Genomic DNA, 15130 nt, shown 5'->3' on the forward strand with positions numbered 1-15130 from the left:
GGTTGACGATTTTTTTCAAGGATCTTGGCGAGGAAGGGAAGGTTGGAGATGGGTTGGTAATTGGATGGATCGGCTTTGTTGAGGATTGGTTTGATGGCAGCAGCCCTGCGGAAAGAAGGAATCTTGGTGCACCCTTACTTGGATGATTGGCACATGAGGTGAAAATGGAGTGGGTGAATACCAGAAGCCACCAGAAGAGTGGTGGATTTGCCTCAGATGTTCAATGGGTAGTGAACTTCTCCAAGAGCAGTTTACTTCCTTCTCAAACTCTGATCAAAGGGCTCTGTTTGACAGAGCAAATACTTCAGAAATTTCAATGGCAGGGTCACACCTTGATGTCTTTCCAGAATCCAATGGTATGAAGTTATTTACAGCTTTAGGCTCCATGGCTGCAGCTTTGAAGCTGGTGCCCTGGGCAGGGTGCATATGAGACTATATCAGAGAACATAAAAACATAAGATATGGCACACTGGGTCAGACTAAGGGTCCATCAAGCCAGGAAAAATTATGGAAACTTTGAATGTCTCCACCAGTGGCCAATCTAAGTCACAGGTACCTGGCAAGTACTCACATATTAAATAGATCCCATGCTACTAATGCCAGCAGCAAGCAGTGGCTATGCCCTATTGATTAATAGCAGCTTATGAACTTCTCCAGTAACTTATCCAAACCTTTTTTAAACCCAGCTACAATAGCTTCCTTATCCACATCCTCTGGCAAAGAATTCCAGAGCTTAATTGTGCATTGAGTCAAAAAGAATTTTCTTTTGATTTGTTTCAAATGTGCTACTTGATAACTTCATGGAGTTGCCCCCAAGTCCTTGTATTATCTGAAAGAGTAAATAACCGTTTCACATTTACCTGTTCAAGTCCTTTCATGATTTTGTAGAATTCTATTATAACCCCCCTCATTTGTCTCTTCTCCAAGTCGAACAGCCCTTAACTATTTAGCCTTTTCTCACATGGGAGCTGTTCCATGCCATTTATCATTTTGGTCGCACTTCTCTGTACTTTCTCCAGTACAACTACATCTTCTTTGAGATGCAGTGACCAGAACTGCACACAGTATTCAAGGTGTGGTCTAACCATTGAGCGATACAGAGGAATTATAATATCCTCTGCAATTATTTGCCATTACCTTTACTTTTTGACCGCCACTGCACCCTGAGCTGATGATTTCAGTGTAATAGCAACTATGATGCCCATATTTTTTCCCTGGGTGGTAACTCCTAAAATGGAACCTAACATTGTGTAGTTAGAGTATGGGTTATTTTTCCCTATGTGCATCACCTTGCACTTGTCCACATAATATATTATTTGCCATATGGATGCCCAATCTTCCAGTCTTGCGTGGTGGTCCTGCAATTTATCACAATCCACTTGTGATTTTACTACTCTGAATAATTTTGTGTCATCTGCAAATTTGAGCACCTCACTCGTCATACCTCTTACCAGATCATTTATAAATATATTAAAATGCTTTGTTCCAAGAAGAGATCTCTGAGGCACGCCGCTGTTTAACTTTTTCCACTGAGAAAACAGACCATTTAATCATACTCTGTTTGTTTGTTTATTTATTTATTTAAATTCTTTTAATATACCAATGCTCAAGACGAAGTCTTATTGTGCCGGTTTACAGCATAACCGGGGGAAAACCATTTAACTAGAAAGAAAGTTACAATAAACAGGGTGTACAATTCAGGGCCATTAAGAGAGAAAGAATTAGTTTAACTTAACACTACTAAAGGAGTAGTGCAAAAAAGCAGAAAACAATTGACTAGCTTGGGGTGCTGATTTAGCAGCTAGTTTAAATAAACAGTTCGAGCATAACAGTTCCTTTGGATAAGGGGCAGAGGAAGCCCCTTATCCAAAGGGGCCTGTCTTTTAACCAGTTTGCAATCCATAAAAGGCCTTCTTTCCTGTCTTTTAACCAGTTTGCAATCCACAAAAGGCCATTGCCTCTTAGCCCATTACTGTTTAATTTTTTTAGAAGCCTCTCATGACAGACTTCATCAAATGCCTTCTGAAAATCCAAATACATCACCTTTATTATTATTATTAATAATAATAATAATAATAATAATAATAATAATATAGACACAATAATAATAATAATATAGACACAAAAGGTATCGCCAGATACAATCATTTATAGTTGACACCGTTTGTCTGATCAATTGTATTTTTCACAAACGAAAAAAATGAAAAAACTTTTTTTTGAAAAATTATTTAGGGAAGACAGGACTGCATCAGCAAGCCATCGTCGACGTGCTCAATGTAACCACATTGAGCCATCCGGTCTTATCAATCATTTGCAGCCTGTGTGTTGAAATCACACTCTCCGATGTTGTTTGAATTTATATGTTGATATATGCAGCTTGTGTGTTCACAGCTTGTTTTATCAGAGAAATTGCAATGAAAGAATCCCACAGTGCAATTGCCTCAAGCACTAATCTCTAGCAAGATGAATCATCAAAAACCTTGTAATGTCGCAAACTATAATCCGTTTGATATGAATACCTTAAATGCATGCAACTTATATTCAGTATATATTGGGTGCTGACTCGACAGCGGCCGTGTTTCGCAGCCTACGGCTGCTTCTTCAGGAGTCAAAAACTCTTAATAAGCGATCTGTGAAAGAAGAAACATACCATTGGTGCTCGATGAAAATATAACATAATTGAAAATGTACTTAGCTGACAACGGTGTAGCCACCTATTTAGAGCAGGACATAGAGTCTCGATGTCATCCTGTCCAGCAACGCCGGGCTAGAGACCACATTCAACCGGTTTGTAGGATTAAATAGCCCGCTCTTTTGCGGACGTAATGACGTCAGATGACGTTTCCGATTGTCATAGAAACAAGACGCTTGCTCAGAACTGCATAACTAAACGAAATGGAGGCAGAAACCATCAGAAGAAAATGTGTTCTGCGTTAGGGACATCAGATTGATGAATGAAACTCATCATAGAAAAACATTATATTCCAGATTGTTATTAAGCCCCCGTGGGTGAACTGTGTCCAATCGATGTATCCATCTTTGTTCAGCTTGAAGAAGTCTTTTATCAAAGTCGCCACCCTGCCAAGATGGAATCAGCTGTTCGAGTACACAGACTCTCAAATCATCAAATGTGTGCAAAAATTCTAAACAGTGGGTAACTAGAGGAGCAGTGATTCTGTGCATGTTGATGCAAGATCGATGTTCAATCAGCCGTGTCTTCAATGTCCTCTTTGTTTTGCCCACATAACATAGTTGGCAGGGACATTGTATGATGTATATGACCCCTGATGATAAACAATCTGTATTGTGGTGTAAGATCACATTTTTATTCAGTCTAGAAAAGTGTACCACTGAAGTCGAAATCATGACGTGGCAAACAGTGCGAGAGCCACACTTTGTGTGTGAACCTGAATGATGAGTCGTATCGCGTACTGAGGAGTCAGAATGTACCAGCTGATCCTTTAGGTTGGCACCACGGGTGTATGTAAATCTTGGGATCTGTTGAAATTCTGTGTGTAATTGCAATATGTTCCAATTGTGGGAAATGATGAACTTCATTTTTGATGCCATTGATGAAAAAGGCAGGATGCAGGTAAGTGTATCATCCTTGTCATCAGTTTGGGGCAAGAATAACCATTCTCGATGAGTGTATTTCGCCCTCATGTATGCTTTCTTAATACATTTGGATGGATATCCTCTTTGAAGAAATCTCGTCCACAGATCTTTCGCTTGGTATTGGAATTCAGATAATGTGGTACAAAGACGCCTCAGCCTAAAAAACTGACTGGTGGGCAGACTCTCTTTTAATGACCTAGGATGGGCGCTTGTGAAGTGTAGAAAAGTGTTGCTTGCTACTGATTTCCTGAACAGGGTGGTTTCAAAACCTGTTGCTATTTTAGAAATATGAATATCTAAAAAATCGATCTGTGTTCTGTATATTGGCTGAAAATTTCAAATGTTTATTGCGATTGTTAAGCCATACCAAAAAATCTTGAAAAATCTCCACTGTTCCAGTCCAAAATAGAAGAATGTCATCAATGTACCTTCTCCATGTGGAAATATATTGAGAAAAAGGATTATTCATATATATCCATTCATCTTCAAAATGGCCCATAAACAAATTGGCTATATCGGGGGCCATTGTGGCCCCCATGGCCGTACCACAAATTTGTTGATAGAAAGTCCCCTCCCATGCGAAAAAATTTTTTGTCAGTGCTAGGCGTGTTAAAGTTTCTAGAAAAAAGGAAGGGATCCTGTGGGGTCTCAATCTTTTTTCAAAAAAAGGCTTTGCAATGTCAATCGCTTGTTCCTGGGGAATGTTCGTATACAATGCTTCCACATTAAGAGTTACCAAATGTATTAATGAGATGTCCACACGATCATCATGGTAATCATCGAGAAATTGTATTAGTTGTTGAGAATCTCTTATGCATGATTTTAATTGTAGAACAAAAGGTGCCAGAAAAAAATCCACAAATTGTGACAGTGGTCCCAATAATGAGCCTTTACTCGAGACTATTGGTCTCCCTGGGGGGGTTATTAATGTCCTTGTGGATCTTGGGCAAGATGTAGAAAATTGGGACCTGGGAGCACTTACGAAGAAGAAAAGAAGCTTCTTGAGATGTTAAAAAAACCAACTTCTATACCTTCTTTTACTAAAGATTCAATCTCATTAAAAATGGATTCCGTGGGATTATGTGATAATCTTTTGTAAAAGCGTGAATCATTTAATTGTCGTTGTATTTCTGTTGAATATTGGGTACGATTCATCAGGACTATCTTGCCCCCTTTATCTGCAGGTTTAATCACCAGCTGTTCATTGGTGCGTAAGGATTTGAGAGCTAAGGCTTCTGCTTTTGTTAAATTTGAATAGGATCGTTGGCTAGAAAATTCTGATCTTAAATCAGCGAGTGTCCTTTGATAAAATGTGTTAATTACCGCATCCGGGGGCCCGGAGGACACCAGGTGGATTTATTGCGAAAAAGAGACAGATCTGGTCCGCTTGGTTGTTGTGCAAAAAAATGTTTAATGAAAAGTTTTCTCACAAATTTGTAAAGAGCCACCTCTAATTGAAAAAGGTCTGCCTTCGGAGTAGGTATAAATGTCAAGCCTTTATTTAGTATTTGTGTTTGACAAGGTGATAGAGATGTCCCTGATAAATTCAGTATCAAAGATTGCGTTGGGTCTGCGACCGAGTCTGGCGGGACTGTTGCGATTCGTCCGTCCACACGCCTCTTCTCCCTCGTTGGAACCATGTGCGTCCTCGCCCCCTGCCTAAAAAACGATTGTCTGTTGGAATCTCTCGTCTTTGCACACTGCCCCGAGGCTTGTTTAACAACTCGTCACCAGAGGACTCATCACTCCCTGAATCGAAGGTGACTTTATTGGGTCTGGTCTCGTTCCTGGTTTCATCCATCCAAGGATACACGTATCCCTGTGTATAGTCACGTTCATCACGTTGAATTTTTTCAAATTTAGATAGTTTAAGATCGGATCGAAATTTGTTAATTGATTCATTCAGTTTATTGAGTTGTTCGGTATATTTGTCGGGCTCAATGGTAGCAGATAATTGTTCTCTAATTCCTGTAATTTCAGCCTGAATCTCCCCATCTTTTTTCTGTGCTGTTTTAATAATCAGGATCATTAAATCCAGGCTACATTTATTAAGAATAGCATTCCAGTCTTGGATGAAATCGGGATCCTCCCTATACAGATGTGGTTCTTTTATCATCCTTAAGCCCCGTGGAATGCATTGTAACCGACAGTATTCCAAAAGGCTATCTGCATGTAGAGAGCCTCTCACAGAACGTCGGATCAATTTAGAAAGCGATGCCCATTGATCAGAATCAGATTGAGTTCTGATGAATGGACATCTGATCATGGGCATCAATGGTTCACCTTTATCCATATGTTAATTTACCCCTTCAAAAAATGTAGCAGATTTGTGAGGCAAGACTTCCCTTGGGTAAATCCATGCTGGCTGTGTCTTATTTAGATCATGTCTGTCTATATGTTCTGTGATTTTATTCTTTTGGATTCCACGATTTTTCCTGGCCCTGAAGTCAGGCTCACCGGTCTATAGTTTACCGGCTCACCACTGGAGCCCTTTATATCTATCGGGGCTATATTGGCCATCTTCCATTCTTTCAGGTACAACGGATGATTTTAATGATAGGTTACAAATTACTTGTAATAGGTCTGAAATCTTATTTTGGAGTTCTTTCAGAACCGTGGGATGTATACCATCCGGTCCTGGTGATTCGCTACTCTTCAGTTTGTCAATCTGGCCTACTACATCTTCCAGGTTCACCGTGATTTGGGTCAGTTCATCTGAATCGACACCCTTGAAAGCAATCTCTGGAACGGGTATCTCCCTAACATCTTCCTCAGTAAACACCGAAACAAAGAATTCATTTACTCTTTCCGCAATGGCCTTATCTTCCCAAGTGCCACTTTAACCCTTTGATCATCTAACGGACCAACCATCTCCCTTGCAATGCCTTGTTGTCCAGGTGGGATCCTTGGTCTCAAGATTATTGCAGGAGGTTGTCAGTGCTGATAAGATCAAGGCAAGTCTGGAATAGTGGATGCATTCCAAGAATTTTCAGAAGAGAGTGGAACTCAAACCTCCAACCTGGGTAGTTGTGACAATGGATGCCAGCCTTTGAGGTTGAGGAGCTTATTGTCTGGGTCATGTGGTGCAGGGATTTTGGTTGAAGGAAGAAACAAAGCAGTCAATCAGTTTGGAAACCAGTGTGATTCGATTGTCTCTCTAGAGTTTTATGTCACTTCTCTGGAATTAGGTGGTTAGAGTCATACCTGACAACTCTATAGCAGTAGTATATGTGAATCATTAAGAGAGAACCAAGAGTCCTTAGATATCAAAGGAGATAGACTTGCTGATTTGATAGGCAGCAAGAAATCTGAAGATCTCCACCACTCACATAGTGAGCGTGTAAAATATTCAGGCAAACTCTCAACTGTCATGTAGTCAGTCCCGGCAAGTAGTCTCTATCCTCCGTGGCATTCGATCTGATAGTAAGCAGACGGAGGCTTCCGTTAATGGACTTCATGGCAATTGATAAGAATGTAAAGGTTCCACAGTTTTACAGAAAGAGAAGGCTGAAAAGATCATTTGGTCTAGATGCCTTGCTTCAGCATTGGCCATCAGAAGAAGTTCTATAAGTGTTCCTTCCTTTGCTGTTAGTGGGTGGAGTTATTCAAAGAATTGCTTGTCATCAAGGTCTTGTGATCCTGGTAAATCCATACTGACCGAGATGTTCTCGGTATGTCGATCTTGTCAGATTGTTAGACGGAAAGCTGATGCAGATACCTCAGCACAGAAGTCTGCTCTAATGGACCTATTTGTCACGAAGATCCAGGATGATTTTGTCTTATGTCTTGGCCCTTGAGAGATCATATTTAATCAAGAGGTTGTTCACTGGATGTGGTGAACAGTCTCCTGAAAGCTAGGAAATTCTCTACCTCTTTGGAATATGTTCAAATCTGGAGAACTTCTAAGCACTGGTATTCCAATAGGTGGATAGTTCCCAGGAGCACTTTCGTTCTTTCTAATTTGGATTTCTTATGATACAGGCTGGCCAGAGGTTTAACACTAAATTCTTTGAAGATTCAGGTTGTAGCTATTGGATACTGTAGGGGCCAAGTTATCAGGAGACCCTTATCTTCTCATCCGGATGTTTCTCATTTCTTGGGAGGGGTCAAACACATTAGATCGCCAGTAAGGGATCCTTTGCTCTCTTGGGATTTGAACCTAGTGTTGTCCTTCTTGACAGGTTCACAGTTTGTTTATTAGGTTGCTCTCCTTGAAATTGCTCTCCTTAAAAGTGGTCTTTCTGGTGGCGATTTATTTGGCAAGAAGGATTTTGGACTTGCAAGTGCTTACTTGCAGGGAACTGTTATTGATAAATGCAAAATATATGGTCAAAACTTGTACCGTGCCTTCCTTCCTCCGAAAATGGTGTCTGTCTTTCATCTGAAATAAGTAGTCTGTTTACCATCCTTTAGTAAGCAAGTTAAGGGGAAGTATTATAGTTTGCTTTACTCCTTGGATGTAAGGAGAGTAATGCTGAGATATTTTAAGATCACAAAGAAGTTTCATAAATTAGATCATCTTTTTGTGTTATTCAATGGAACAAAGAAATGTGAAGCAGCTACCAAGGCCTTCCTGGTGATTTGGATTAAGGAGGTAATATGGTTGCTCACATTAATAAGGGCAAGCCATTCCTCAGAGCTCATTCTTCTAGAATATAAGCACCTTCATGAGCAGAGTTGCATTTGATTTCTCAACAGGAGATCTGTAGGGTGGCGACTTGGTCCTCTTTGCATCCTTCTTTGAGGCATTATCACCTAGATCTCATAGCTAGGGAGGATGTCTCCTTCGCTGAGGAGGTTTTATGAGAAGGGTTGGCAGTGTCCTGCCTATTCAGGAGTAGCTTGTTTACATACCACTCGTCTGGATTGGTCTGACTGGATGAAACGAAGATTAAATGTATTTTTTATTTTAACTCATCCTTCAGTAGCTTTTTTCAGACATACAACATTCTTGTTTATAACTAGCCCTCAAGTAAACAATATCAGGCCCGCTCTCCTGGGCACACGATTCAGTAAAGAAACTTTTGACAGAAGCGGCGCTGTCAGCCACGGGTTCGGAAAATGGACGCCAGCATAATTGAGCATCTATCTTGCGGGCCGCAGGCAGATTTTAAATTTTTTTTTTTTAATTTTTGGGGCCTCTGACTTAATATCGCTATGATATTAAGTCGGAGGGTGTACAGAAAAGCAGGTTTTTTTACTGTATAAGGGGTAAAAATAGCGCGTCAAAAATGCGCGGCCAGACGGGGGCTAACAGTGCGCTCAGCCTATATGAAAGTAGAGAGTAAAGGAAGCCATTAACAGAAACCTCTATCCAGATTAAAGAGTACATAAGATATTTAGCCCAGTATGCAGGGATGAATAATCACTCCTTAAGCCAGACTATAATATTTTCTAGTCTAGATGAGGTCCCACCTTGGACGGCGAGTCCAAGGTGGGACCGCATCTACATTATTTGATGGAGACAGCTATTGGAGATTAATCTATTGGTCGTTTGACGATTGCCCTGGGAGTGTCACGGAACAAGAATAGAAATCGTTTCCCCTGAAGCAGGACCTTAAAAGTGGGGGTCCGAAACGCGATCGTGTTGGGCTATGCAGATGAGTATCACTGCTGGATTACTTTGAATTGGGATTAAGAAAGTGACATTTAGTTTGACTGTAATCTGAAATGTCATCTTGGAGCTCTCATTAGGGTGATGGAAAGAAAGAAAGAAAACTATAAAAACTTATAAAAATATAAAAAAATATATATAAAGTAAACCGGACCCAAACCATAAAAAGAGTCTGGTAAAATACAGTGACCCTATGAGTAGTGGTCCTACAAAATTATATAGTCATCGGATGGGATAATAACTGGTATAAATTATTTAAAGAAGAAACCAGGTTTACTGACATTAGAGATATTGTTTACAATTTGGTGCCTGGAGTACAGACGGTGTTTGAGAGCCACAGGGTGTGATTGCTATTATATATCTGCCAGTAAAAGTTGGTACATAGAAATAATGGCAGAAAAGGACCAAACGGTCCATCCAGTCTGCCCAGCAAGCTTATGGTAGTAACTGCTGAGCTGTACAGGTCAGCCCCATATTTATCAGTTTCCCAGACAGTAAAAGTCAGGGCCCTTTCTTAACCAGTGTTCTCTGCTTAGAAGGATTTAAAGATCCTTGAGGCCTAATAAAGGCTGAACATATAATGCCAAAAATGACATATATTTCCTCTGTGACCCCAGATCAGAACTGTCTCACACTCTGACAGTGCCACCACATGTGTATAAATGTGCCTATTTCTCCGCAACCCTTATAACAGACAGTGTTTACATCAGAAAAGAATGGAGTAGAAAGTGGGTGTTCAGTAAGTTCTATGTTGAAACTTAATCATTAATTCGTCCCTTCTGTTGGGAATAGATAGGTGTTGTGCAGATGTTCACATACCTTTCCAGTTTTTAGTATCTATTGTCAAACCCAAGTCTGTGTTCCATTTGTCTATTTAAGTGTTGCGGTGTGGTACTCCCAACGTTTTCCTTAAAGATATTCTAGTATATTACCGCTATGCCTTTAGCATCAGCATCAAAGTCACTCAAAAAATATCCTCCATATGAGACAGCAGCCGCAAAGGCCCTGCTATAGCCACCAGACAAGCTAGTGCCCTCTTCAAGTGAAGGTAGTTGACGTTTATGATTATCGAGCCTAAAATCCCACTTCAGCACTGCAAAAGGTTGAACACCAGTGTTCTTCCATAGCTGGGCCACAAAAATGAGACCCTTGTGTGAAATTTATTCAGTCAGACAAGCCAAGAACCCACCGTGGGTTAGTGCCAAATAAGCCTCTCGTTCAGTCTTTTTACAGTGGTTAATGCTATTTTGGACAGTCTTCCTGGTAAACAGATAGGTCAATGTCAGAGTTGATGTATAGTATGACCGTTGCATTTTTCTGTTTATTCTGGAAAGCCCTCTGATTTGTAAGGGATTTAAATTGTTGGATAGTTAGCTTGTTACAGGTAATATTGATAAGCTGAGGTCAGCACGGATGCATGTAAGGGGTGACATCAGCGAACCAGTTGATCTCTTTGCCCATATTCTGGGCAGGGAGCATAACCCATTCATCTGGACTGATCTGACTGGATTCAAAAAAAGGAAATTAACATGTTAAAGAATACATTTCACCATATGCATCCATTTCCCACAGTGCACTAAGGTACCGTGTAAGTGAATGGTTATAAATGTGAAATTAAATCTCTCGCACACATGTCCTGCTTTCTGTGCTTTCTGCTTGCAATTGTTAGAGCATGGGCTGGCCAAGATGAACTTTTTGATATGATCCTTTTTGGCAGTTCTTCTGCTTTTATTCATTAAATATTTTGTAATCTTTCCCTCTTTCAATTTCAGGGAACTCTCAAAGTTTAAAACGTATGTAAATCCCACAGAGCTGAGGAGATCTTCTATCCACATCTTGCTGTCCTTGCTGCCACTCCCTCATCATTTCGGCACAGTAAAATCGGAAGTAGGTTGTTATTTATCAGCTGTATATAGGGGGCTCAAATGTTTTCAGTTGAACACACATGTTCGATGAGGAGGCCAATTTTCAGCCTCCCCTGCAAGCCAGTACATGTTTCCCGTACATGTTCAACCCATGGTCCTGCAAGCCAGATTTTGAAAGGAAAGTCCCAGTAGAGTTTCCCTTTGAAAATCAACTCAACTGGGACCATGAGTACATATATACCAGCAAAGTTGTCAGATACAAACTTCATACCAGGAAGTATGTGCAGGGAGGTATAAAATAAACACCCCATGTGTACCTTGCCAAGCCAACCCCGGTTCTGCCCCTAAGAAAATTGCTATAATATATGCTATTGAATTGTCAATAGGTTTTCTCCTAGGACAAGCAGGATGGTAATCCTCACAAGTGGGATAACATCATCCGATGGAGCCCAGGAAAACTTTTGTCAAAATTTCTAGAAGCTTTGACCAGCACACTGAGCATGCCACTATCTGTACGTCCACGCAAGGTCCCCCTTCAGTCTCTCTTCTTTTCCACGGTGCACTTGCCTCACGGTTTGTAGAACTCCACTTTTTTATTGTTTTCCCATTGTTCCATCGTTGGGTCCTCCTTTGTGATAGATTGCCTCCTCAGCGTGGTAGGTTAAATTTCTATTTTTCACTCCTTGCGGTCGATTCCAGACACCTCACCTCACAATGACTGCCAGTCATCGATCGCACGCCAGGTAGCTTTTATGGCGTTGTCCATTTTTCGTCAGTGCCCCCAGTACCCGTGGATTGTGTCCAACACGGATCCGCATGAGATATGTATCCTCTGCCTGGGGACCTCACACGATGTCCGTCGGTGTCGTTTGTGCACGTCTTGATAAGATGGAAAAGCTTTTTGGTTCTTCCAAGTCTGTTCCATCCACACCAGTGTTGGACCCCTCAACACCAAGAGGTCGTGGGAGCCCCTGGGTACGCTCCCTCTCTCCACCTCTTCAAAGGATCATGGGGATGGTGACAGATCCTCCATGATCTCACCAGTGTCCCGGACATCAGGGTCCTCCGCCTCCTCGGTGCCACGGAGAGGCTGGGCCGAGCACCATGGAAGATCCCGCAAACATCGTTACCAGTCACTGTCTGTGCACGGCTCCTGTTCCAGCGCAGTACTGTCGGTGGCCATACCCTGGCCATCAGAGACCCCATTCTCTGATGCTCCCGGGAGTCTGAGGCGTTCCCCATTGATATCTGTGTCGGGCACCGTGCCACCTCGGAAACCTGAGGAAGAGCTGGTGATATCTCGTCCCCTCCCTCAGTCCTGGCCTCACCGGACTTTCAGGAGGAGTTGGACCTCAGGGTTCAGACCGCGGTGCTCAGGGCACTTCAGAGCGTCGAGCAGCCTCCACCGTCAATTCTAGCACCCCTGCTGGAGCATCTGGACATCCTTTTAGGTGCCCTACTGACCATCCGGTGCCCGAGGGGCCTTCGATCCCCCAACGGGCACTGATGCCCCCCCACTGGAGCAATCCCGATCATCGGGTCCTTCGAGGAGGAAGATGTGGCCAGTGTCGTATTCCCGAGGCCTCGGTTCCCTGAGCCCTTACTGGGTTCCTCTGGCCTCCCGCAGCCTCCGGCTCCCTCGATGCCAAGGGAGTCGTCAATTCCCACGGTGTCCTTGAGGCCTCCAAAGCCATCAGAGCCCAGGGCTGATATCCCACACGGGCCTCGCCCACGCCATGCTGGCCCTAGTACAGTGGATGGGCCTTATGACCCTTGGGGGGATGACTCCATGGAATCTTCCTCTGACTACGCAGACGACAGCCTCTCGGAGCACTCCCCGCCGGTGGAAAGGCATTGGTCGTTCCCCGAGGATCTGTCCTTTACGGGGTTTGTCATGGCCATGGCCAAGGCTATCCCCTTCCAATTGCTCATGGAGGAGGTTACACATCATAAGATGCTGGAAGTACTTCAGTTCTTTGATGCTCCTAAGGCGATCGTGGCAGTTCCCATCCACGACATTTCAAGGACCTCCTCCTTCGGATGTAGGAGCACCCGATCTCTTTTTCCCCTGTCAATAGGAAGGCAGATGCCACCTATTTGGTGCAGCAAGCTGTGGGGTTTGAGAAGCAGCCCCTCCCCCACCAGTCAGTGGTCGTAGAGTCCGACTTGAAAAAAGCCAGGCAAGCACTCCCATACCCACGTTTCTGCCATCCGGCCCCCCCACCCCCCCGGGGCAAGAACATAGGGAACTTGACATCTTGAGCAGGAAGGTCTTCCAGGGCGCTATGCTGGTCGCCCGTATTGCCGTCTACCAGCTATACATGACTCAGTACAACTGAAACCTCTGGAAGCGAGTCCAGGACCTTGCAGAGGGTCTACCTCAGCAGCAACAGGAGGCGCTCTCGGCCATTGTCGTGCTGGGTTTAGAGGCTGGCAAGCATGAGGTGCGATCCACCTACATTGTCTTCGAGACAGCAGCACGCGTCACTGCAGTGGGCATTTGCAGCCGTAGGATGGCCTGGCTCAGAACTGCTGACCTCTGCCCAGAGGTACAGGAGAAATTAGCTGACCTCCCCTGCACAAGTGACTCTTTGGGGATAAGGTCCGAGATGCGGTAGCGCAATTGAAGGACCTCCACGACACCCTTCAACAGCTCTCTGCTAGTGCTTCCGATGCCCCGTTCTCGGCGAGAAATCCTCCAGACCAGGATCCCGGAAACCCTTATATAGGCAGAGGAAGTATTTATTTATTTTTATTTATTTATTTAAAGTTTTTTATATACCGACGCTCGTTAAGAAAACATCACATCGGGTTCCATACAACATGAAAATAGCCAACGGGGCTTTACAGTGTAACTGATGGAAGAACAGGGGGGGGGGGGGGGGGGGGGGGGGGGGAGTTGGATACAAGGGGGTTTTATTGCACATTCAGGGAACGCGAAACGAAAGCAAAAATTAAAACCATTTATACAAAATATATACAATCAGAGTACAAGGTGAAGGGGTAGGGGGGTGTGTGAGGAGGCTAAGGTTGGAGGGGAAGGGGGGAGGGAGTGGATAAATGGGGGAGGAGAGGGGGGAGCGGGGGGGAAAGGGGGGATCTAGGAGGGGATGGAAGAGGGCATTAAGAATAGATATCAAGGGAGAGGAACTGGAGAGAGAGGGGGGAGGGGAAGGAGGTGGAGGGAGAGGAAGTAAGGAGGATGAGAGGGCAGGGAGGGGATCATGAGTAGGCATGTGTGAAGAGCCAAGTCTTAAGTTTCTGTCTGAATTTCTTAGAGCAGGTTTCGAGGCGTAGCTGGGTAGGCATTGTGTTCCATAGCGAAGGTCCAGCTAGAGATAGGGCGTGTTGTTTGGTGGCAGTAAGTTGAAAGAGTTTGGGAGAGGGCATGTGTATAGTTGCTAGATATGGCGTTCTGGTAGGTCTGGAAGTGGAACGGATGTGTAGGGTGTCTGTGAACCAGAGCATGTCTGGATTGTGGATGGCTTTATGTATGAGGGTAAGAGTCTTAAATTGTATTCTGGAGACGATGGGGAGCCAGTGGAGTTGTTTAAGAATGGGTGTAATGTGTTCTTTTCTGCATGTGCCAGTTAATATTCATGCAGCTGCATTTTGTAGCAGCTGTAATGGGGCTGTGGTGTTCTTAGGTAGTCCTAGGAGTAGAGCATTCGAGTAGTCAATCTTAGATAAAATGAGGGCTTAGAGGACTGTTCTAAAGTCGCAAGCGTGCAAGATAGGTTTGAGTTTTTTGAGGGTATGTAGTTTATAGTAACAATCCTTGATGGTGGAGGAAATAAATTTCTGGAGGCTGAAATGGGAGTCAAGAGTTACACCTAAGTCTCTAACGCTTTGTGCAAAGACTAAGGGGGCATGGGGGGAATTGGCTGTGGTAGGTAATGGGTTGAGGTGTTGGGGTGCGATGATCATAAGTTCGGTTTTGTTGGTATTTAGGGCTAAGTTGAGTTGGATTAATAGGCTGTTAATAGAGGATTCGGCACATTCCCATTTTTTTAAGGCATTGGAGATGGTGTCTGTG

At 43.3% G+C, this 15130-nt stretch overlaps 1 protein-coding gene across 6 annotated transcripts in view; it reads left to right on the forward strand.

Moving 5' to 3' along the window:
- RALGAPB (Ral GTPase activating protein non-catalytic beta subunit) overlaps positions 1 to 15130 on the forward strand; it is a 392859-nt gene that overhangs the window by 158382 nt on the left and 219347 nt on the right. For all 6 annotated transcript variants that reach the window (XM_029614592.1, XM_029614596.1, XM_029614594.1 and 3 more), the window contains one exon: positions 11002 to 11116. In XM_029614592.1, the coding sequence (XP_029470452.1) occupies positions 11002 to 11116 (115 nt within the window). The remainder of the gene's footprint in view (positions 1 to 11001; positions 11117 to 15130) is intronic.

This window comes from Rhinatrema bivittatum, chromosome 8 (genome assembly GCF_901001135.1).
Source record: "Rhinatrema bivittatum chromosome 8, aRhiBiv1.1, whole genome shotgun sequence".
NCBI classification, from domain to species: Eukaryota; Metazoa; Chordata; class Amphibia; order Gymnophiona; family Rhinatrematidae; genus Rhinatrema; species Rhinatrema bivittatum.